This window comes from Sminthopsis crassicaudata, chromosome 3, assembly GCF_048593235.1.
Source record: "Sminthopsis crassicaudata isolate SCR6 chromosome 3, ASM4859323v1, whole genome shotgun sequence".
Taxonomy (NCBI): Eukaryota; Metazoa; Chordata; class Mammalia; order Dasyuromorphia; family Dasyuridae; genus Sminthopsis; species Sminthopsis crassicaudata.
In genome coordinates this window covers 32,968,950-32,992,151 of record NC_133619.1, presented here as the reverse complement: position 1 = coordinate 32,992,151, position 23,202 = coordinate 32,968,950, and the positions used below count along the sequence as shown (strand labels likewise).

The window sequence follows — 23,202 nt, the reverse complement described above, 5'->3', positions numbered from 1 at the left end:
ATGACACACTATTAGTCACAGAACGGGATCCTGGGCAAATCAGCAATTCCTATTTGCCTCAGTTTCTTCATCTGTAAAATGAATTGAAGAAGGAAATGGTAAATCACTCCAAAAGCTTTGCCAAGAAAACTCCAAATGGGGTCACAAAGAGTTAGACATGTCTAAAATGATTGAACAAGAAAATACATGTGCCTATGTGTATATGTATGTAAATTATATGTATAGATAATTTGTATCTATAGTATGTACACATATATGTACACACAAATATATACAGTGTTTAAAAGTTATCATGAAGTCAAGCTTTGAACATTAAGAACACAAAGCCATTTTTATTTCCTTTATCACAAAGGTATCCCAGATTTCTTTGAAAGAGAATCACACTGGTAATCCATGTCAACAGAATGGATTTTATTGAATTGAGCTGTTATATTTTGGTATTTTAAAATGGATACCAGTTTCCATCAGTGCTTCCTGAGAATTTGTCATGAACTAATTTACATTCTTCTACCACCAAGATAGGAATCCTATTACCGAGGACCTTATCTTAAATAAAGGGGTCTCAGTGCTCGTAGCAATGACACTTTGCTATTTACATATGAAGGCTGACAAATAGGTTGCTTCATATCTTGGTTTACTTAGCTCCTTTTGTATCTGAAGATAGATTTGTGCTCTGAAGTGAAGCTATAGAGAAACTAAACATATCTTTACTATAATAGGTTCGGCAAGAGAAGAGACATACTGCATAAAATTAAGTGCTAAATATGTACATATATTTAAATAATAAGATATATATTACATATGGATAAACTCATACAATAACTGCCATATATGTATATGTATATGAATATTAGTGTAGAAATTAGATGTATCTGCATAAACACAGATGTATAAATGTATATGTAAGGATATATGTGTGTATGTATGTATGTCTAGGTGTGATTATAAAAACATACACAGTGTTGTACAAACCTTAATGCAATTTTATGCCTTAATAATCAGGTGCATAAAAGCTATAAACTTATAAAAACAACATTTGAAAATTTAATCATTAATAATTATGTTTTTAATTCAACATGGCCACCATCTTTTGCTATACATCATTCTAGTCAATTTTTGAACTTTGTGAAAGCTTTCATGAATTATTATACAATGCCTGAGAAGAATCTTTGTTGACTTAGCCTTGAAATCATCCAAAGAATGAAGTATTGATGCAAAAATGACAACTTGGATAGGACTTCACAAGAAGTAGTCTACTGGAATAGATTGAATGAGAGAGAAGAGACAGAGAGAGAGAGACAGAGAGAGAGAGACAGAGAGAGAGAGAGAGAGGGAGGGAGAGAGAGAGGAAAGAGAGGAAGAGGGAGAGGGGGAGAGAGAGAGAGAGAGACAGAGAGAGAGAGAGAGAGAGAGAGAGAGAGAGAGAGAGAGAGAGAGAGAGAGAGAGAGAGAGGGAGGGAGAGAGAGAGGAAAGAGAGGAAGAGGGAGAGAGAGAGAGAGAGAGAGAGAGAGAGAGAGAGAGAGAGAGAGAGAGAGAGAGAGAGAGGGAGGGAGAGAGAGAGAGAGAGAGAGGGAGAGGGAGAGGGAGAGGGAGAGGGAGAGAGAGAGGGAGAGGGGGAGGGGGAGGGAGACAAACACACACACAGAGAGGGAGACAGAGAAGAAGAGGGAAGAAGAAGGAGGAGGAGAAGGAGGAGAAGGAGAAGAGAGAAAATATGAATATGTTTTGGGGAACAGGAAGACAGAAAGTATAATATGATCTAAAAGGTAGGAAGGGGCCAGCTTGTGATGGTTTTTAAAATTCCATATACCATGTTATAGTTGAGTCCAGACTTGACTGGGACCCAGCAGAACAAAGGGGTGACATGATCAGACTTAAAATTTGGGAAGACCAGTTGTACAGTTGAATGGAGGATGGACTGCGGGGGCACGGGAAGACTTGGAGCAAAAAGACCACCAGTAGGTTATGACAATAGTCCATGTGTGAGATGATGAGGAGCTGTACCAGGAAGATGGCAGTGTCAGGGAAGGGCTGGGTACAAGTGATGCTATAAAAATAGAATCAATAGCACTTACAGATTAGATATGGGGCGTGAGTTTGATATGCTTTTATGGACAAGGAACATGAGAAAAGTGATCTTACAGTTGTGAATGATCTGAGGCAAGATTCCAGTGCTGGTCTTCCTGACTCTTAAGACCAGAATGTAATTCATATATGGGCACATATTAGAAGAGACTGATAGCTTTGCTTCCAGTAATTCTTTATTTCCTTTTATAGTATAAATCTTTCAAGCTTAGAAAATCTGTGTAGTATACTGCAGTGGGGTCAAAATGATACAGAAATACACTAACCCATACATAAAGATCCCTGCAAGCCATACAGGGACTTAGTTTTACAAAGCAATATTACCTGCATTTTTATGTATTTTATTAAATATTTCTCAATTCATTTTAATCTGTTAAGGCCACACTCAAGAGTGTTTGGGGTCACATCAGCTGTATATTTGACACTCTAGTATCACAGACAAGAGAAACCTGAGTTGAAATCCTACCTCTAACCTTAGCAGTGAGACCCTGGGCAAGTAACAGCTTCTTAGTACTCCAAATAAATCTTCTCAAAATAAACACATTTTAAAACAATATTATTTTTGTAATGTGGCAATGGCTAGGTATTATAGAACGATCAGTATTTCCAGAAAATTAAAGTTAAAAATTATACAAAGGACATTCAAAAAGTGCATGGTGCTTTTGATAAAGTTGTTACACATAATCGAAGCAGAGTTAAACAGGAAAGGCACCAAGGATGTCATGAGAAAGATCTATAATAGAAAAAGAAGGTAGACTGGTCATGAAGGGGAAGCAAGAGATAAAGGATGGATAACACAACATATGGATATCACTGTATCTATACAATGTCAGAAGACATGGAAGATTTTCAGCATACCTGTACGAAAGCACTAAGGAAGGATGTAGAAAAGGAAGCATGGAAGATGAACATGTATGAATGGCATATGGTCCATTCCAGTGGTCCCTGTGGTTCACATACTGACATACATTAAAATCATTTAGTATTTGATTTTTACTTATTTTGTTAAACATTTCCTAATGATATTTTAATCTGGTTCAGTGCACATTCATTTGACCTGAGCCTTCTAAACTTTCTAAACCACTGGATGAGATAATAATTTCATCAACATATTAAAGGATATTTGCATCATACAGAAACGAAATTCGTATTTTTGTGCAGAGCCATATAAGGAGATATAGAAAGGCTGGCAATGTTATATTAATATTCTTCAACTTTTCACTATTATCCATAATGATTTCATGAAATTTAAAATGAAACCTACAGTAGATTTTGATTACCACCATGTGTGAAAGCTTCACCAAATGCCACATCAAACAACTACTGTTGTGTAAAAAAATTAAACTGCCTGAATTTTCTTGATATCTGAGTGTACCATATCATTTTAATGACCTTGCTTCAATAAATGATTTGAAAGGAAAATTATGTTGGATGTAAAAATTCCTGAATCTGAATGTTTTTGTAAGTTTGGAAATTCTTAAAGCAAACATTGGAAAGCATCCTAATTGTTGAAATTGTTCTTGGAAAACTGAAACAATTTTTGGATGAAGTATTAAACCAAATGTAGTTCACAAGACATAAAATATATAAAGCATTACCAAATTATTATAGATCAATAATCACAAGAATACTTTCTACAAGTTATTAATGAATGAATTAACAAACATTTATTAAGCTGCATTAATATGCTAGGCACTGGGGATAGAAAGACCAAAATACCTTTACGGACCTTACATGCTGTCAAAGACAACATGTGCCCACATACAAATACATACAAAACAGACAAGAGGTAGCAATTGGTGGAACCAGGAAAGATCACAAGAAGAACCTTTAAGGAAAGCAATAACAATAATTATATAATATGAAATAAATCAGCAAATAGATCTCCACTTATTAAATGGGAAATTTTGCATAACTGAAACCATTTTTTACAACCAAAGGACAAGAGGTAATTTAAGAACATAGTTCCTTTAAATTCACTATTTTCACATCCATTTTATTTTTAATTTATTAAATAAAACAATTATTTTCTATAATACAACAAAAATGATTGCATATGAGACTTCAAATCACAACTTCCTTTTCCTTTTAAATATTCAATAAAGTTATCATGTAAAATTATGGTGTTCTTATTTTCTACCCTTCCCCTCCATAAAGCGTTTTACTATTAGACACACACATATGTACACACAAAATACATACATATATTACCTATGATTTTAAAATTTATTCCATAAATACTTCTATTTATCAGTTCTTTCTCTGAATACAGTCTCTTTCTTCAACTGTTCTTTATGACCCGATAATAACAATGGAAAGTCTATTTCCAAAGATTATCAAGGTAAAAGGAAAACACCCTATGTGTTTAGTAGCTTTCTTTGTGATAATAAAGAACTGGAAATCATGGGGATGTCCATCAATTGGGGAATGGCTGAACAAGCTGTGGCATATAGTTGTAATTGAATGATACTATACTACAAGAAATGATAAGTTCATTGATCTTGGAAAAATATAGAAAGACTTGTATGACATAATAAAGAGAAAAATCAAGAGAATAGTGTATACAGTAACAGAATATTGTTTTAAGAATGACTTTGATCAAATAAGTCATTTTGACTACTATAAATATTTGAGTTAACAATTCATTTTTAATCTATTTGATAAGTCAGTCATGTAGAAAAAAATCAGTTAAAACTGATGTTCTTACTGAATCTATTGCATCGACAAGATATTAAAAGAATTAGTGGATGGCTTCCAATATATCAGACAGATTCTCAACAGAGGATTTTGGGGAAATTATAAAATGGACTAACATAGGACAAAAGGGACTGATTGTGTTACTACCTGTACTAGGAAGGGAGTAGTCACATATCAATGAAGTCATAAATTCAACAAAGCATACAATTTATGACTACTTGTAAGATTGTCCAACAAAGAAGTATTCTGTAAATAGTTGTGTAAATAATGCTAAATATTATTCTACCCTTTGGAAACTTGGAAGCCAAAGTGATCAGGACCAGTGAGGCACTAAGAAAAAGGCCAATTCTTTTCCAATTGAATGCCAAGGCATTTCATGTTGCAGTTATTCAAGATACACAGAAAAAAAAAACCAAATATTTATATTTTCCACTCTTCTTGCAAGAGTTCAGAATTGTCTCAGTTGATTTAGCACAAATTTGAGTCAGTCTTTAGGCATTTGTCTAAGTAACTGGACCAAGGATACCAAGTGAATCCTTGTCAAAAATGACAGGGTTATTCTTCATGCTTTTCAGTATGTCTGGGTGGCTGAAGTGATGTTGAACAGAGAGTAGATAAACAGGCCACAGAACTACTGAATTGTAACACTGGGAATATTAAATAAACTTCATAGTCTGATATATTTCACTACATTATCTACCACCAAGAAGCGCACTTTATGATGTAAAACAAACAAAAAGAATTATAGAGTAGACAGGAGCAGCTAGATGATGCAAAGTATAGAGCACCAGCCCTGCACTCAGGAGGACCTGAGACCTGAGTTCTGAGAGTAGAAAGATGGAGACCAAAAACCTCTAACTTTATATTAAAAAACTCAATTATTATATTTAGCATTTGTTTACAGAGTGGATTATACCATTGCATAGACAACCGTTCTCAGGCCTGGTAGAGATTCCACTGTTAAATTATCGACTAGTATAAAACCATCCCAATTGTAAAAAATTAATCATATTTAATAAAATTCAGTCTATGAACCAATAACATCAAGATCCTGGACCAAGGTAATCTCGCCATTGTAACCAAAAGAGAAAGAGCTGACAAACCTGACTGAGAAAAATAATATCATGAGCAAATAGTTTGAGGATGAGTCCTGACTCAAGATTCAAGATTCTAGAAGCAATTATGTGGATTTCCACATAAGGTATGAAAGATGTTGCTTCTGTGTTAGGTCACCCCTAACTCTCCATTGAATTGTCAAGTATTCGTTACTTCTTATTTCCTTGAGTCAAAATTTCTATGATAAAAAAACTCACAAACTCAACTCTATTAATATAACATCAGCTAAAAATGGAGAAACTTGCCCACTTTAGTAGATTTAGTGATAGAGATGAGAGAATATAAAAATGACAATGCTTCCCACCATGATTAGTCTGATAACTACTGTCCCAAGATTTTTAATTTCTAAATTAAGTAAAACGCCTTCCTTTATTGCATAAAAACATTATGAGATCTGCTATCGGGAAAAATATTTCTCATATGATGAAAATCTTTAACTAGATAAAGAATAAACTTAATAATTTTCTTAAGAAGCCTTTTTCCTAGAGTTTTACTGATAAAGACCTCTGGCCGTGAGTCAAAATCATTTTACTTGGTCAAATAAGGTTCTAAAATTTTCAAAACACAACATTATTTGGAAAAAGGACTCAACTTACCAATACTGGGATAACCAGGTGTAGAAGGATCTCCTCCAGGATTCAGTGAAACCATGAAGGGGCTGTGGCTATGGTTGGTAGTCTTGGGTAAATCACAAGGATCCACGTAAAGAAGAACGCCTCCAAATCCAGCTTTTTCCAATAGTGAAAGCTAATATGGGAGATGAGAACAACAATGCAAAAAAAGTGATTACTTAGAACACCTTTAAAAAGGGTTGAAAGTAAATGAGATGCAAAGAAGACTCTATTCACAATTTTTAATCTAATTATAGACATACAGGATGTCAGAAATGGAAGAGAACTTAGAAATCTTTTAATTAAGTGACTTTAAACCTGCATTCTTTACTTTAGGCTAATTAAAAATGGTTCCACTTCCACCATCCCCAAAGTAATACTAACACCTTCCTTTTGTGCTATGCTTACTAAACAGCGTGACAGAGTATCCAAAAATAATTTGGATTTTAGATTTCATTCATAGAAGCACACCTTCTGGAAAAAAAAAGGAATACTATTTCTGCTATATTCTGATTTGGTCAGGCCACAATTGGAAGAAATCAGATATAAAGTGCATCGGGAGAAAAGTATCCTCCAAATAAATACCCATGTACTGCTATCTTTCCCTTTAAGGCCTACCTCATATGCTATTTGATGCTATTTAATTAATTAAATACTATTTAATCTCTTCCCTAGAAGATATGTCTTCCTCACTCCCATCCACTAAATTTCTCAGATGTTTGTCTTGGACCTTCCCTATATCCTTATCATGGACAAAGAATGTCAGTATTCCTTATGTTTTTATCTTGGATTATATTAAATTCTGTACAATTCTAAACTATTAAATCCTTGAGGACCCGAGCAGTCATTTGTTTATATGTTAATCCTTATTGTTTATCACAATGAAATACATACCTCATGTTTTTGAATTGAAATAGGGGCAAGCACAGTTCATAATAAATGATTCAGGACTCCCAGGATACTCTCTTGCAAGCAATGAGATGCAGAGCTTGAGTCAGCAGGGCCAGTGGCTCCCCTCCCAAGGGACCAACTTCTCAATTCCAAGATTCCACAAGGAACTTTTTTTTTTTAGTTTTAGCAATTTTAGCATGCACTATTGGGAATGGGATTTTCACAGCAAGAAGAAGTAATATAAATCTAGTGAAGAGCTAGTTTCAAAGCCAGAAAGCTCCAGGTTCAAATCCTCTTTTATATACATTCTTTGAGATTGGACAAAATTACATAAATGTCTTATTTTAGGCAATTTTCTGGGACTATGAATTTCAGGGAAAATTTTTCAGGGACTATAAATTGATAAAGGAGATTCCCTATGTTAATAAAACCATAGGTCCAAGCCCTATTCCTGTTACAGAGGTGTTTATTGCATGTATACATAACAAAATACTAGAAAATTTTAATACAATTTGTCCATCCCTTTAAGAAAGAACAAACTCCTACTTTATTTTTACTTCATCTTTTGTGAAATATCAATCTACATTATCTGAAAAAATTCTAAATCTTTGCTTCAAAGATTAATTTATTCAATTAGTCTAGAAATGATAGGTATTAACCGGATAAAAAATAAGTAACTTGATGTGGACCTATCAGGCCTATTATCTCTTTCTTTACACAGTAAACAATCATACTACAGAGGGGGATATGACTATGGTAAGAGACACAGGAACAAAGTGTGTGTGTGTGTGTGTGTGTGTGTGTGTGTGTGTGTGTGTGTGTGTGTGTGTGAATGCATAAATGCATGTATATATGTATGTATAGTGGAATCTTCAATTATCCCTGACTTCCTTTCCCTGCAAACTGATTCCTCCCTTAATTATCATTGACCCCCACTGCCATTGAAAAAGATGGACTTTCCCAAGTACTAGCATGACTACTTGGCATAGAGCTTGTCAGGGGCAATGGACTAAAATGTTCAGTGTACAATACTACTACTTGACCTGCAGGTTGCAAGGAGAGAAAGCATATCCCAATGCAGCTACTTTCTGGGGCAAGGAGAGAATGCTGTATCTGTTTATTCTATGTCCATATCACATTAGGTTGTTATTTCACTTTTTTCATCATCCTTGACCTTCTTTTTCTCCTTCTTTCTGTCTGTCTGTCTGTCTCCTCCATCAGCCATGTATAACAATCAGTTTCTAAACACTGATATTTCTCCTTCTGTAACATTTCTACCATCTAATTATTCCCTCAACTCACACTGCTGCATTAGTTCAGGTTCTCATTACTTCTATTCTAGATGATTGGAACAGTCTCCAAATTCTTGTCTCTTATTGAAGTATCTCCCCATTTCACTCTGCTACCAACTATGTTTCCCTTAAGCATAAATCTGACCATGTCATTTTCTTACTCAATAAAATCCAGGCGTTTCCTATTGCCTCTGGAATATTATAAACTCCTCTGTTCAGCTTTTAAAGTCCTTCAAAGCCTGGAACCAAACTATTTTTCCATTTCATTCCCCTTCCACAATATTAAAGAGCCAAATTGGCTATATCTTTTGTACTGATTGACCCCCAGGCCTAAAATCCTCACCTCCAGCTCATAGAATTCCTTTATTCACCAAACTGCTGTTGAAACAGTACTTCTATATGAAGCCTCCATTCTTTCAAGTAGTAGGAATTTCCTTCCCAGATTAATATATACTTAACTACTTTTAATTTATTTATATCTATTCTCATTATATATATATATGTATACACACACACACACACACACACACACACACACACACATATATATATATATATATATATATATATATATATATATATATATATATATATATATATATATATATATATATATTTACACAATCAGGTGATTGATTTTTACTCAGCTGTAAACTCCCAAAGTACAGGTCTCATTTATCATTTCATTCGTTCATCTTCAGTTCAACAAATAACTGTTAAACATCTGCCATGTGGAAGGAGATACATTGTAATTTTTGTCCTTAAAGATCTTGTCCATGACAAACATTTAATAGGCAAACTGGTGTTCTCGGTGTTCTTCACATATGAGACTCCATCTCTGGTGTCTTTGTATTGGCAATTCTCCAAAGCTATGATGCACATCCTTCTTAATTTGTCTCTTTTAATATTTAGTTGCCATCAAAGTTCTATTCAAAGATCATTTTCTACAGGAAATCTTTTCTGCTTGCTCCATCTGCTATCTCCTCACCCACTCTATCATCTAGCATTTTGTATATACTTATATATGTATCAACTCCACAGATAGAAAGTCAATTCCTGGAGTATAAAAACTGTTTCTTTTGTTTGTTTTTGTATCCCCAGTTCCTGGCACAGTATAGCACATAGCAGGTGGTTAATAAATGGTAAATAATATATTGCTCAACAGTAACCACTACATAGAATTCCCAATCCCTCTATTTTTTGTCCGCCTGCATTTTGGATTTCCTTCACAGGCTAATTGCACACTATTTCAAAGTCCGGTTCTTTTTGTACAGCAAAACAACTATTATACTTTATACTTTAACATATTTAATATGTATTGGTCAACCTGCCATGGGGGGGGGGAGGGAAGAGGGGGAAAAAATTGGAACAAAAGGTTTGGCAATTGTCAATGTTGTAAAATTACCCATGCATATATCTGGTAAATAAAAACTATTAAAATATAATATAAATTACAAGTTTTGTAAGATCAAAAAATAATAATATATTGCTCAATGAGGCAATAATTTTGACATCATGTATTTCATTTACAAGTTACTTCTTTCTGATAAGATTTGTTATAAGAAATAAAACTTCAATTGCCAAAGAAAAGTTAGAGTGCATTTTAAATGGCCAGGAAATTTGGGGGATGGTCATTTTCTTCCTTTAAAATTGCTTTCAAAAAGAGAAATGGCATGCAAACATCAAATACCATCATGTTCCATTCTTCTCAAGGTAGAGCTGAATAGCTGGAATAACAGTGCTCAGCTTGAAGGGAATGAGAGAAGTCAGTTATGTCTACATTTTTAAAAATTCGGCTCTTGCAGATCACATGACCTTAACAAAAAAGTGGCAAAAATCCATTTTGACTCTGACGATCTCTGAACACTGGATTAAATGTCTAATCAATCCGCTGTATTTCCCATCCTGAATGTCTAGGGGCAGAGTTCAGAAGTTTCTTGTGCTGAAATGGTAGCCCAGCAGGGGGCTGCATTCATTGGTGGACCCCCAGCCCACCCCTTACCCTCAGGTACTATATTAAGTAAGACAGGATGCCAGCAGAGGACACAGCCTGCTTCATGCCCGAGTGCACAAAAATGATGGAAAACAAGAAACCTTTGCTGCACATCTCAAAACAACCCCCCGCCCCAGTCTAATGAATAGCATTATAGAACTTTGTACAAACAAGACACAGAACAGAGCTAGGAGTGAAAATTGAAAAAGGAGAAAGCATTAAGACAACTGATTTTATGATTGACAGTTTTTTCTCATGAAGGTTCAACAAGGTGGAAAATGTATTTAATGCTCTCTCATAAAAGATTAGTGATTCCCCAAATAGATACCTGCTATCTCATTTGGATATATCTGCACCTATTAGCACAATAATATTTAAACCCCTGTCCTATCTTTTCAGGGTATTTAGAGAAGCTTCTGAATATGACAATGAGAATCAGATGGAAGTTAAATCTATTGTTATTTCCTCTTCCTTTCCCATTGTATACATTTTGCTCAGGTTGTGATAGCAGGTTTATTTGAAAGAGAAAGCAATTTGTTATAGTACAGCAGCTTTAATAAATGGAAATTTCTACAACAGAACATTGCGAGATGTTTAAATATTAACCAGACATATTGCTCATTCCCTCCACTAGATTTCAGAAACTTAATACAAATTAAGTGCACACTTTATTGCTAGATCTTGCTTACCAGGGCTAAGAAATCCACAATGTTCAATTCTAATTAAAAATGAAATTGAACTGTAATTCCCTGGAAACAAAGGCTGATCAGACTCAATAAGCTTTACTTAATTTATTTCAGAAACAAAATAATTGAATTGCTTCTAGTCAAGGACAGGAAAAATGCTTACACTGTTATAAGTGCATGGCCCTAAATCTTTTACATTTCTATTATATTCTCAAATTCTCACAATAGGTGATGTCTTCAAAAAGTTACTTATAAAGTCAGTACTCAGCATTTTAAATAATAATCATAATAATAAAGTCCAAGAAAAAGTCCTTTCAGAGAACATGGCCGTGTGGCAATGGATGTGGAAAAATCACCAAAAATACGTCTTGCCACTTGATGTGCATGTAAGAAAATTTTGTAAATTTCTTGGTTTGGAATGCATTTTAGAATCTTAGGTCAGGAAAATAACTGTATGGAAAAGTATACATATATTGTATTTAACTTACACTTTAACATATTTAACATATATTGGTCAACCTGCCATCTGGGGGAAGGGGTGGAAGGAAAGAGGGGAAAAGTCGGAACAAAAGGTTTTGCAATTGTCAATGCTGAAAAATTACCCATGCATATATCTTGTAAATAAAAGCTATAAAAAAAGAATCTTAGGTCTGGGAGAGACATCTTAGAGATCATTTATTCCGCCTGCTTATTTTACAAATGAGGAAATGTTATAAGTAACCCAAAGTCACACAGCTAGTTAGAGTCAGGACTTATCAGGACCCCTGATTTCCTAATTGACAGAGGAAAGCTAATAATTTATGGTATACAGATATGTAATCCATTAAATATAACTGCACATTAGTAGATCAATAACTGTTGTTGTTCTGTCCTTTCAGTCATGTCTGACTCTGACCCCATTTGGGGTTTTCTTGGCAATCATACTGAAGTGGTTCTCCATTTTCTTCTCTGGTCCATTTTATAGATGATGAAACCAAAGCAAATAAGGTTAAATGTATTGCTCAGAATCACACAACTAAGTATCTGAGGCCAGATTTGAATCTAATCTCTCTGACTCTAACCCAGCCCTCTATCCACTGGGCCATCTAGCTGTCTTAATTAATTTTAAACCCAAACATTGCTTCTTTTTTCCCCCTGAAGGAGAGGAATAAGTAATAAAGTCTAGGGAATGATTTAAAAAAGAGTTTTATTCTTTATTTTTTCTTCTCTTTTATTGAACAAAGTAGATTTGAAGTATACCTGAATACTTAAAGCAGCAATTAAAATATCTAGTCTCTAAGGGGACTAAAACACTTGACCTTTCTGTGACTCAGTTTCCTTATCTGACTATTGGTGATCACTGAGTTAGAAGCTACTTTAGAGATTTAATAGCACAGTGTGAGATTTAGTGTCAGAGAACCTAGAGTAGAATTATTACCTTGCTATTCAAACAAGATCTCTATGATCAAGGGCAAATGAATTAACTTCCCTTGATCTTAATTTTCTCATCAGGAAAGGGGGAGTTTGGACTTGATGAATGTACCTAATTCAAAGCTAGTATCCAAGATCCACCTAGACCCACATATGCCTGAGTGAAAATCCAGCAGGATATTCTACAATGGACCATTCAGTCCCCAATTCAAGATGACCAATGGTGGCAGATCTCCTCCTTCCTAAAGCAGCTCACTCCATTTATGAATAGCCCTAATCACTAGAACATTTTCCCATTTATTCAGATAGGCAGGTTGTTCAGTGTATGTCCTATCAGACCTGGAGTCAGGAACACTTGAATTCAAATCCAAGCTCAGACAACTTGATAGATAGGAATCCTATACCTTATACTTGATCTCTTCAGTCACAATTTTTTTCATCTGAAAAATGAGAATAACATCACTTGCTCATGGGGTTGTAAGATTCAAAGGAAGCAACACACACACACACACACACATATATACTTGATCTTTGCAAACCTTCAAGTGCTAAGGAAGCTATTATTTTGTTATTAATGATCAATGATTAATATAACTTTATTATTTCTAAATGTTGTTAATTACTAATTGATGCAACTGATATATGCATAATGTTGTTTGGATCCAGTTAAATCTCCTGTATAAAAAGCCTTGGAAAAGTAGAAAGGACTGTGCAAAATTATATCAGGAAATCTAAGATGATTTTAGTAACAAAATCCAAAATGGCTTTTTATTAGATGGTCTTCAAATGTTTCATGAGCACCCCTTCACCCCATCAGTTTGTGGCTACCACAGGAAGTCCCCACAAGGTGGTGTTTTCTTGGGAGGGATACCGGCATAGTTTGCCATTTCCTTCTAGCTCATTTTACAGAGGTGGAAATTGAGACAAACAGATTTAAATGATTTGCTCAGTGTCATACAGCTAGTAAATGTCTGAGGCCAGATTTGAACTCAGGAAAATGAGTCTTTTAGACTCCAAGCCCAGCACTTTATTGGTTATATCACCTAGCTGCCCCTTAGCATTATACCTGGAACATATAAAGTACTTAGTAAATGCTTCTACTAAGAGAAGTGTGTGTGTGTGTGTGTGTGTGTGTGTGTGTGTGTGTGTGTGTGTGCATGTGTATATACATACATAAACAACACACACATACTTGGATATGCATACATGTATATACATACTTTGTACATATATACACATATACTTGGATATGCATACATATATGGACATGGATCATACATATACAACACACATATTTAGATATGCATACATATATATGGATATACACACATGTATATAAACACATAATACACACAACTTGTGTATAGTATGCAAATATATATGTATTTATGCATATGGTATTGTATTGACATACTGACAGATAATTGTGTGTGTGTATGGAGAAAGAGAGGGAGGGAAGGAGGGAGGGAGAGAAAAATGGAGGGAGAGAGAGAATGCTATATATAAATATGTATATATGGAGGATACTCATTTTTTAGAAGATAATATGCAATGAAAAATGTTTAGAGAGCAAAGATATAGACTAGGATAAATCATTGGGTGGATAAGCCTTAGCGATCATTCATGAGTATGTATAGAGAGATATTGCAAATGGACAATAAGCTAGGCCAAGGTGGAAATGATCAGGAGAGTAAGAAAAAGGCTGGATTGCCTGTAAGGTATCATAGTTCTTTTAATAACCCCAAACTTCCCCCCACAAGCAAAGCCCATCTGTTTAATGCGAATATTCTTCCGATGATCTTGTAGGTCTGTGAGTCATGCAACATTGCAGACTCTGCAGAATTATAAATAAGGATCAGCCAAAGGGCAGGGAGGAGGTACGCGATGCTTATGAGTAGGTGAAACATATTACAAAAGAGGGATTGTGCAGAAGTAGTGGAAAGGAAGGCAAAAGAAGGGGGGATGAAGAAGGGAAGGAGGAAGGAAAGAAGTAAGGGAAGAAAGGAGGGGAGAAGAAAGGAAGGAAGGAAAGAAGGAAGGAAGGAAGGAAGGAAGGAAGGAAGGAAGGAAGGAAGGAAGGAAGGAAGGAAGGAAAGAAGGAAAGAAGGAAAGAAGGAAGGAAGGAAAATAAAAATATGAAAAATATTAATGTTAATTAGGGAAAAAACAGACTGGTTATCTCAAACCAAAGGATCTGTATTCAAGCCTTACACTTCTCTTACTCTGACCTTAAGCGCTTATTCTCATGGGCTTGAGTTTCTTTGTTTATAAAATTAGAGAGTTGGATAAGATAATGATTGAGGAGCCCTTTCAATGCTAAATCTATATTTCCATGAACCTTTGATGACCTCTTCTATCTATATTCATGCAATGGCAAGAGATTGATTAGAAAGGTCTCCCAATACATTGAGTAGATCCACCCTCCTCAAAACTGATTTATGGGACTACATAGAAAAGAGTCACAGAGATGAGCAGACACAGGCCAGTGGTGATGTGCTCTGCTGGAAGAGGTGCCCAAATAGTGATCACAAGCCAATTGGAATATTAGAAATAGTCTCATCAAATAAACACAAGCTAGAAAAAAGACTCTCATTTACAATTCAACATATCAATTTATGGACCTCAAGAAATGTTTGCACATGTTAGTATATCCTAACATATAGGAATAGCACAAATTTATCACAGCAGGCATCCAGTTGAAAAATTGAGGCATCTGGATAAATTAAATATTTCCAAAGCAGTCTGACCAAGTCCCTAGACTCAAATCAGACAGAGTATCCAACAGTGGAGCATCTGGTCCTGCAGCTGCCAAGCACACCCTGTGGGTGGAAATGAGGGCTGGCTTTCCTGTTTGAACCTAAAGAGTAGCCTGCCAAGGGGGAGAGCCTTCCACAAAGCCAGCAATAGGAAGACACAATACCAAATTAATAGAGAAATTAGTTCAGGCATGTGTCATTTTGTCTCAATTATAAGAGGTCCATTGGTGAAGGGGGAGTCATAGAAGACTTTAATACAGGGCTACAATTCATGCATGTTTAAACTACAAACATGTTTAGACACTTGTACATCTGCAGTCTCTCCAGATGGAGATGGCAAAATTAAGAGGAGAGGTTATCCAGTTTCCTTTTTTGTATTTGAACAGTTGGAAGACATGGAGGTTTGTCAAGTTGCAAAATCATTTCTACAAACCAAATGGACCATGGCTTAGGAAACAATGACTGATGATGACATAAAAGAGATCTGACAGGCAATTATGAGGCAAAGATATTTCCCTCTTTCATTTGATTCTTCCTCTTCACAGATATTCAGCCTATAGAGCTGTTGGGTAAGGAGTCAACAGCGGCACAAACCTTTAAGGCATAAGGGAATCAAAAGGCACTAGCTGTAAAAAAAAAACAAAAACAAAAAAAACACCTCTTGTGCGTAAATCTAGCCAAATTGCTTTCCAAAATGATTGACCCTATTCACAGCTCCACCAACACCAATGCCAACTGTATCAATATGTGTTTTCCCACAGCCTCTCCAATATTTGTCATTTTTTTTCTTAGGGTTATGTTGGCCAATTTCATGGATTTGAGGTAGAGTTTCAGAACTGTTTTAATCTGAATTTCTCTATTAGGTTTTTAAAGCCTTTTCCTCTCATATACATAGCCTTGCTTCTTTCCTTGAAAACTTCCTGTTTATATTCTTAGATCATTTATCAATTGGGGAATGGCTCTTATTTTTATAATTCAAAAGAGTTCCTTATATATCTTGAAAATGAGACTTTTATCTGATAAACTTGCAAAGATATTTTTCCTAGCTAATTATTTTCCTTTCAGCTGTATTAGATTTGTTTTGCAAAAACTTCACAAAATATTTTTATGTGATCAAAATTATATGTTTTATTTTTTATAATCATTTGTATTCCTTCTGTGAAACTGGATTTTTCCTCTTCCTCTATCTTTATTCCTTCTCTACTATATTCCACAAACCTTTTCATCCCAGAAGCTCACCCCAGCCCTAGAATTCACACACTGGAAGTACCCTCCAGCCCCATAGTCTTTCACTCTAATTGGATTGCTCCTGCCAGAACTTTCGTTTAAGTTTGGCATGGTCTAGGTAATATTTTCATTACTCTCCTGGCTTTACTATGTACTTTCTTTGCTATGCCAATTTGTTTGTACACTCAACATTTATTCAGTTTCTTTTTATGTGTTGTTTTCCCTCATTAGGAAATATGCTTCTTAAGGGCAGGGATTGTCTTTTTTTTTTTTTTTTTCCTTTTTCTTTTTTTGTATTTGTATTCACAGCACTTAGCATAGTGTCCAGCACGTAGTCAGCACTTAATAATTGCTTATTTACTGGCTGACCCTATCCATTAATGTGATGTTTTATTTTTCTCTATTTTTTTTTTTTACTATGTGATTTGGTAAACCTCCTTTCTCTGTACCGTTTTTTTCATTATTTCCTTTGTGTTTCTTAACTCTTTGTTATATTAATATGAATTTTATTATTCTTGTTCTAAATAGTAATCCATTCATTCTTCCTTCCTTCCTTCCTTCCTTCCTCCATTCTTTCCTACCTCCATTCCCTCTTTCCTTCCTTTCCTACCCCTCCCTCCTCTCTCTCCTTCTTCCATTTCTTCCTTCTTTCCTTCTTTTTCTCCATCCCTTCTCCTCCATCTGCCCCTCCTTCTCTCCCCATCTGTCTCTCCTCCATTCTTCCTTCCACTTTCTTTTCAGCAGATGAGAAGTGAGAGGAAGAAAAATTAAATACTTAGTGATTGTGTGTGTGTGTGTGTGTGTGTGTGCGTGCGTGTGTGCGTGTGTGTAAAGTGAAGCATTCAATGTAATGTCCCCTAGAGCAGAGATCCTCAAACTTTTCTTCTCAGTGGCTTCACTATATTAAAATTTTTGTTTACATGGGTTATATTTATAGTCATTTATAATATTAGAAATAAAAAAAACCCTTATTTTGAATTTGTAGACTTGGGGTTTCAGAGCCTCCCAGGATTCTCTGGATCTCATTTTGAAAGCCACTGCTCTAAAAGGCTAGGATAAAAACTCAGCAATACTCCAGCCAATGGATCCAAGTCTATACAAAAAGTGTGTTAAACCTGAACCATTGCAATTTTTAAAAATTACAAATATGATTTTAAAGTGGAAATTCCTCCCTCCCACCAACCAGTAGAAATAAGCTTTTTGACAGTAGGAGATGTTGAATCTTCATTTTTGTATCCCCAGAGTCCCTAGCATAAAGTAGGAGCACTTAGAACATGTTCCTTACACCTTATTCTAAGTGTCTATTCATGGTATGGAAGAAAATATAGACAGGTATTTATTGGATGGAAGATAACTGAAAACTCTATAAATGCCATAAGAAATTTCTGGGTTACTTTCACCAGTGTCGGATACTCATTAATTACATAAAATCAGCTTTGACTATTCTTCTCTACCTCCTCAAAAGAGTTCTTGGTGCTATGATACTCTAAAAGGTTGTAGTATTAGCAAATGAATAATAACTTGTCCTTGCCTTTGAAAAGACTTGAAAAGTCACTTCTGTATAGTATATCCAAAGACCCATTTTTTTATTTCTTATTCCTAGAACTCTTTCCAATGACTCTTGGTTTTTATCATTTCCCTGTATTTCTTACACCTCTGATTTTTTGCAGTCTGAATTATATTTCTTCTGTCTTTATTTATCTTAATCTTCTCACATTTAGGTGTCCATTCATGAGAAAAAAAAGAAAATGAACAGAAAAATAAATGTTTTTGCTTTGCTTGAGCAAACCCCATAGCTAATTAGCACTCTAATGTTTGGTGAGAAATTCTGAGTTGTAGTACACTGAGTGGAATCTTTTGTAGCAGAAGTCTCTAAGTGCACCTCTGAAAATGAAAGTTCTCAAAGGAACAGTATTTTTACATGATCCATATTTATTTTTCATCCTCATAAACTCTGCAAATCCAAAGAAAACACATACACATGTAATGGTGGGAAGGATAGTGGATTTCCCTGCACTTGATGTAATTGTAGAAAGTAGGAGGCAGAGAACAGAGGTGAGGAGGTGCTAATGTTTTAAGTGAAGAACAAAGACCTTTATGTTCTGTTGTTTCTTTGTGAAGTGTGAAAGTGTTTCCTTGATGGCAGTAGAAAGGCACTTTGCCACTGGCTATCAGAAAATTGACCATACTCCTAGTGACCCTTTCAAAATAAGCTTTCCAATCCTAGGGGAGTCAAAAAGAAAGCAGTTTTAAAGATTGTGACCCCCTCAGCCTCTATGAGATAGAAATGAGAAAGGAAGGGGTCTCTTTCTTTTTCTACTGCCTCCATGATATCTCATAATGGAGATACTCATCCCAAAAAGTATGAACCCTACATCTAGGACTGATGCTAGAGGAAAATGGAGCAGAAAAGAGAGTGAAAAAAGGAGAGGAGAAAGAAGAGGAAGAGGAGGAGGAGGAGGTAAACAGAAACAGACAGAGATCTGGTAGAAATGTTGCCATAAAGAAGTTTGGTTGCTGCCATAAAAGTATAACTAGCACTAGTCATCAGTGCAAAATAAGGGAGCCTAGCTAAAATGACTTGCCTGGCAGCAATGCAATTCTAAGGGAGCTGTGTGAAAATGACAAGATGGGAATCAAGAAACTGCAGCACCAGAGCAGTGATGTGCATCCCCTTCATGTAATATTCCCCACCAGCATATTTCACATATGCATCCCCGATATTATATACTGGTGAGGGAACGTACTGCAAATTTATGGGGAGAAAGCTTTATAGCTACTGTTCACACTGTGTTATCTCAGTAAATGTCTTTGCCAGTAAACAATTGTGTCTCCTGGCAGACCATTAAAGGGAAGGACATCAGTGAGGGCTGTAGTTTGGGTAGTGTGGATCCCCAGAGTACATTGGAAGCTAGAGTATTCATATTCCTGAAAACCCAACTGGCAAGCGCATTAGTGCCAAATACACACAACCACACATTGGAACAGACTTGTGATTTCACTGGTTGAGGAACTCCTACAAGGTGATTCTTTTTCCCAAGGTAGAATAATACCTATTCTGCCTATTGCATTTTTAGAGCTTTTTGAAGAACCAGGAGTCATCCAGAGACAGAACTTGCACGCATATATCCTTGACACCACAATTGATCCTTTATCCACTAAATTGCCTCTATTTAAAGGTGATTTTGTGTGCGTGTGTGTGTGCATGTGTGAATATCTATATGTATTTGTTCTTGTATTTTAATAGGAAAAAAAAACATATAACAATTAGATGGCAGGATGCATAAGCTTAGGCCCTATACTAAGTCACAGTGATACAAAGAAGACAGAGCATAGTTCTGGTTCTCAAGGTACTCAAAGATTATGTCCTAATAACTACATATTTCCTAAAAATGAAGGAAGCAAAGAAGGAAACAAAGAAACAAAGAAGGAAGGAAAGAAGGAAGAAAGGAAGGAAAGAAGGAAAAGAAGAAAGGAAAGAAAGAAAGAAGGAAAGATAGAGAGAGAGGAAAGAAAGGAAGGGAAAAAGGGAAAGAATAAGGGAAATGAAAAGAAAAGAAACTTCCTCAGAAAGTCTGAAACTCTGGAGAGTCATTACTGAATCATAATCATTGTTCTGAAATCCCTCAAACTCCTGCTGGGTGGCCCTTAATTAAGTTGGATAAATAATAATGGCTCAGAAGTTAATCCACTGAAATACATGTGTCAGTAATACAAATGTTTGTCTTTGGTTCACTGTCCGCCATCATTCACGCAGAGAAAAAAATCAATAATTTAGTTCATGGTTCTAACTTAAAGATTCGTTAACTCCAAAGGCACTGTATACTTGGCACGAATCATACCTCAGTGTTTGTGCCCATTAATTTTTTGAAAGTCACTTGGGATCTTTTTTTTTTTTCTTAGAGGGAAATGATAGTTAGGCTAACTTGGAGTACTTAAATAATTACCCACATTAAAAAAATGAGAAATGATTTCTTGCTTCTCTTACTTCAAGATAGATCACTGCCTTCTACATCCCCATGATCAAGTGCCTTCTATGCTTTATCTTCTTAAAGTAAATTAGACCATCCCTCATGTCTCCTGCTAAGTGCTAGCTAGTCACTAATATAGATCTAATCAGTTAACAGCATTCCTACTTCCCCACCTGAAAGGTCCATGAGGTTTGCTAGAGTTGTGCATCTTTCATCTTTCTCACATGTTGTCTCAATTCAGATTTAAAGCAAAGACCTTAAGATTCTGAAAACACTTACATGACTATGTTTAACACACACACACACACACACACAGCCATTTATTATTCAACAAAAGTGTTTAGATTCAGTAAAATTTCATCACAGATGGTATCTATGGTATTATAGATCAATTTGTCCTGCCACAATTCTATAATATAAACAATTATTTCTTCCTATTATATTCTTTATGTCTTATCCTCATCACATATTCATTATGACAATGAGCTAAATCACAAATCACTAAATATCTGTTACTGTGCGTCTTAATATTCAATGAACCTAAAATGTGGAATCGTGCACTTGAATATCTCTGAGGAGTCTAAGTCAGACTGGACAAGAATGTGGAAGCATGTGTGTGTGTGTGTGTGTGTGTGTGTGTGTGTGTGTGTGTTTATATGTATGCAAAGTAAACTAACAAGAATTTACTAAGTGCAAAACACTGAGGATACAAATAAAAATGAAAATATTCCCTGATCTCCCAGTCTCACGTTTCATTCTCTTATCTAATACTTCTATTACACAGATTATGTTAGAAGAAAAGTTGAAAGGAACCATAATATGCTTTAAAAGTCAAATAAGTGATATTGGATTTTATTAGGGATCCACTGGAGGCAGATAGCATGATCAGATCTGTTTTAGGAAGATCACTCTGATAAGTGAGTGGGGAAATGACTTTGATCCAATTTGAGATGTCCCATGGGGAGTTGGGCATTCTAGTCTGAAGAAATAGATCTAAGCTTGAGAAATAGATTGAAGAATCATTCTACACAGAGATAATGGAATTATGCAGATGTCTGTTGTTTTTGTGTTTTAAATAACTGAGAAGCTAATAATTCCCAAATTATTTTAATAAATATAAATATTTATATAAATATTAAATGTAAGAGCCCTTTAAATGGGCGCCACAGTGCATCAGGAGATTGAGTGGTCCAGAAGTAATTTCTGTGGATATTAGGACTGCCTTGTAGGTGGGATCCTGTCCATTTTGAGATAGCTTTGTAATGGGTAACTCTCTCGCTGATTGGCTGTGTGTGTGATCTCACAAGCCCTATGTAAGCCCACTGCAGGCAGCAGTTACTCTCTTTAACCTGGCTGTTCTTCACCCTGGCTTCCTAGTCTGGGTGGCCAAACCAAGATGGACAGCCAAAAGAGGTAAGGATTTTGGTAGTGAACACATGGGTCTTCTGACCAGGTGTTCACTAGGGAACCAACAAGTCAGGGCATCAGTCAGGGCATTATGTGAGTAGGTATAATAAAGGCTTTTAAGATTACATGTGGCTGTTCTTGAGCGTGCTACCGGTTATTAAGCTATAGATTCAAAAGATTGTGGCCAGAGACCTTTGAAGGCCTCAGAGGAGGCGAGCCGGATAGAGTTCATACTGCAAAGGACAGTGGTCAAAGGTACTCTGTTGGGCCTAGGACAGACTCGTAATTGTAACTGCCAGGAGAGCACGTTACAATTAAATGTCTTCTAAATCTCAATTTTAGAGATAACAACATCGCTCAGCATCATTCATCTTCATCATTGTCATTGGTAAGCAGAGTTTACTCACTGAGAGTTCTCTATGCCAATGGAATTCCAGGTTTAGTCCAATAATGTTCTCAAGACAATGATCTCATTTCTATTTTACCAGTCTTTACACTGAGGTGATGACTTTCAAAGACACTATATTTAAATAAATTTCCTGAAAAATAAAGCAGAATATCGTACCAAGTGGCCTAGAACTTTCAAATTTTCTCAATTTTTCCCATCAGGCTTAACATTTTCAGACATTCCTGCCAAGTTGGGTTTGAGAACAAGGTTGTCTGATGGCAAACAAAGGATGAAAATATATAGCAATGCCTCAGGTACCTGGCATCATAAACGTGGATTTATTTATTTATTTATTTTTTTACCATTTATTGGCCAAAAAGCTTTTCATTTTATGAATGGTTAAAAATGTCTTTTTCATCACTCCCAATAGTTAGTACTCTTCTACCCCACTGAAATTCTGCTATGTTTAACATTTATTAGTTTGTCTATTTATTAGTATTCCTACTTAGTCCCACCAGTAGAATGTTGGCACTGTAGGGGCAAGAACCCTATTGTTTTTGTCTGTTGTATCTCTGCTGTTTAGCACAATGCCAGGTATATAGCAGGTAATTAACATTGGTTGGGAGTATTTCAAAATGTAAATCATTCTTCAGTGCCATGTTAATCAGAGT

The 23,202-nt window shown here is 35.5% G+C and overlaps 1 protein-coding gene across 7 annotated transcripts in view; it reads right to left on the bottom strand.

Annotated features, from left to right (window-relative positions):
- NAALADL2 (N-acetylated alpha-linked acidic dipeptidase like 2) overlaps positions 1 to 23,202 on the bottom strand; it is a 1,407,963-nt gene that overhangs the window by 447,730 nt on the left and 937,031 nt on the right. For all 7 annotated transcript variants that reach the window (XM_074298220.1, XM_074298221.1, XM_074298223.1 and 4 more), the window contains one exon: positions 6,496 to 6,646. In XM_074298220.1, the coding sequence (XP_074154321.1) occupies positions 6,496 to 6,646 (151 nt within the window). The remainder of the gene's footprint in view (positions 1 to 6,495; positions 6,647 to 23,202) is intronic.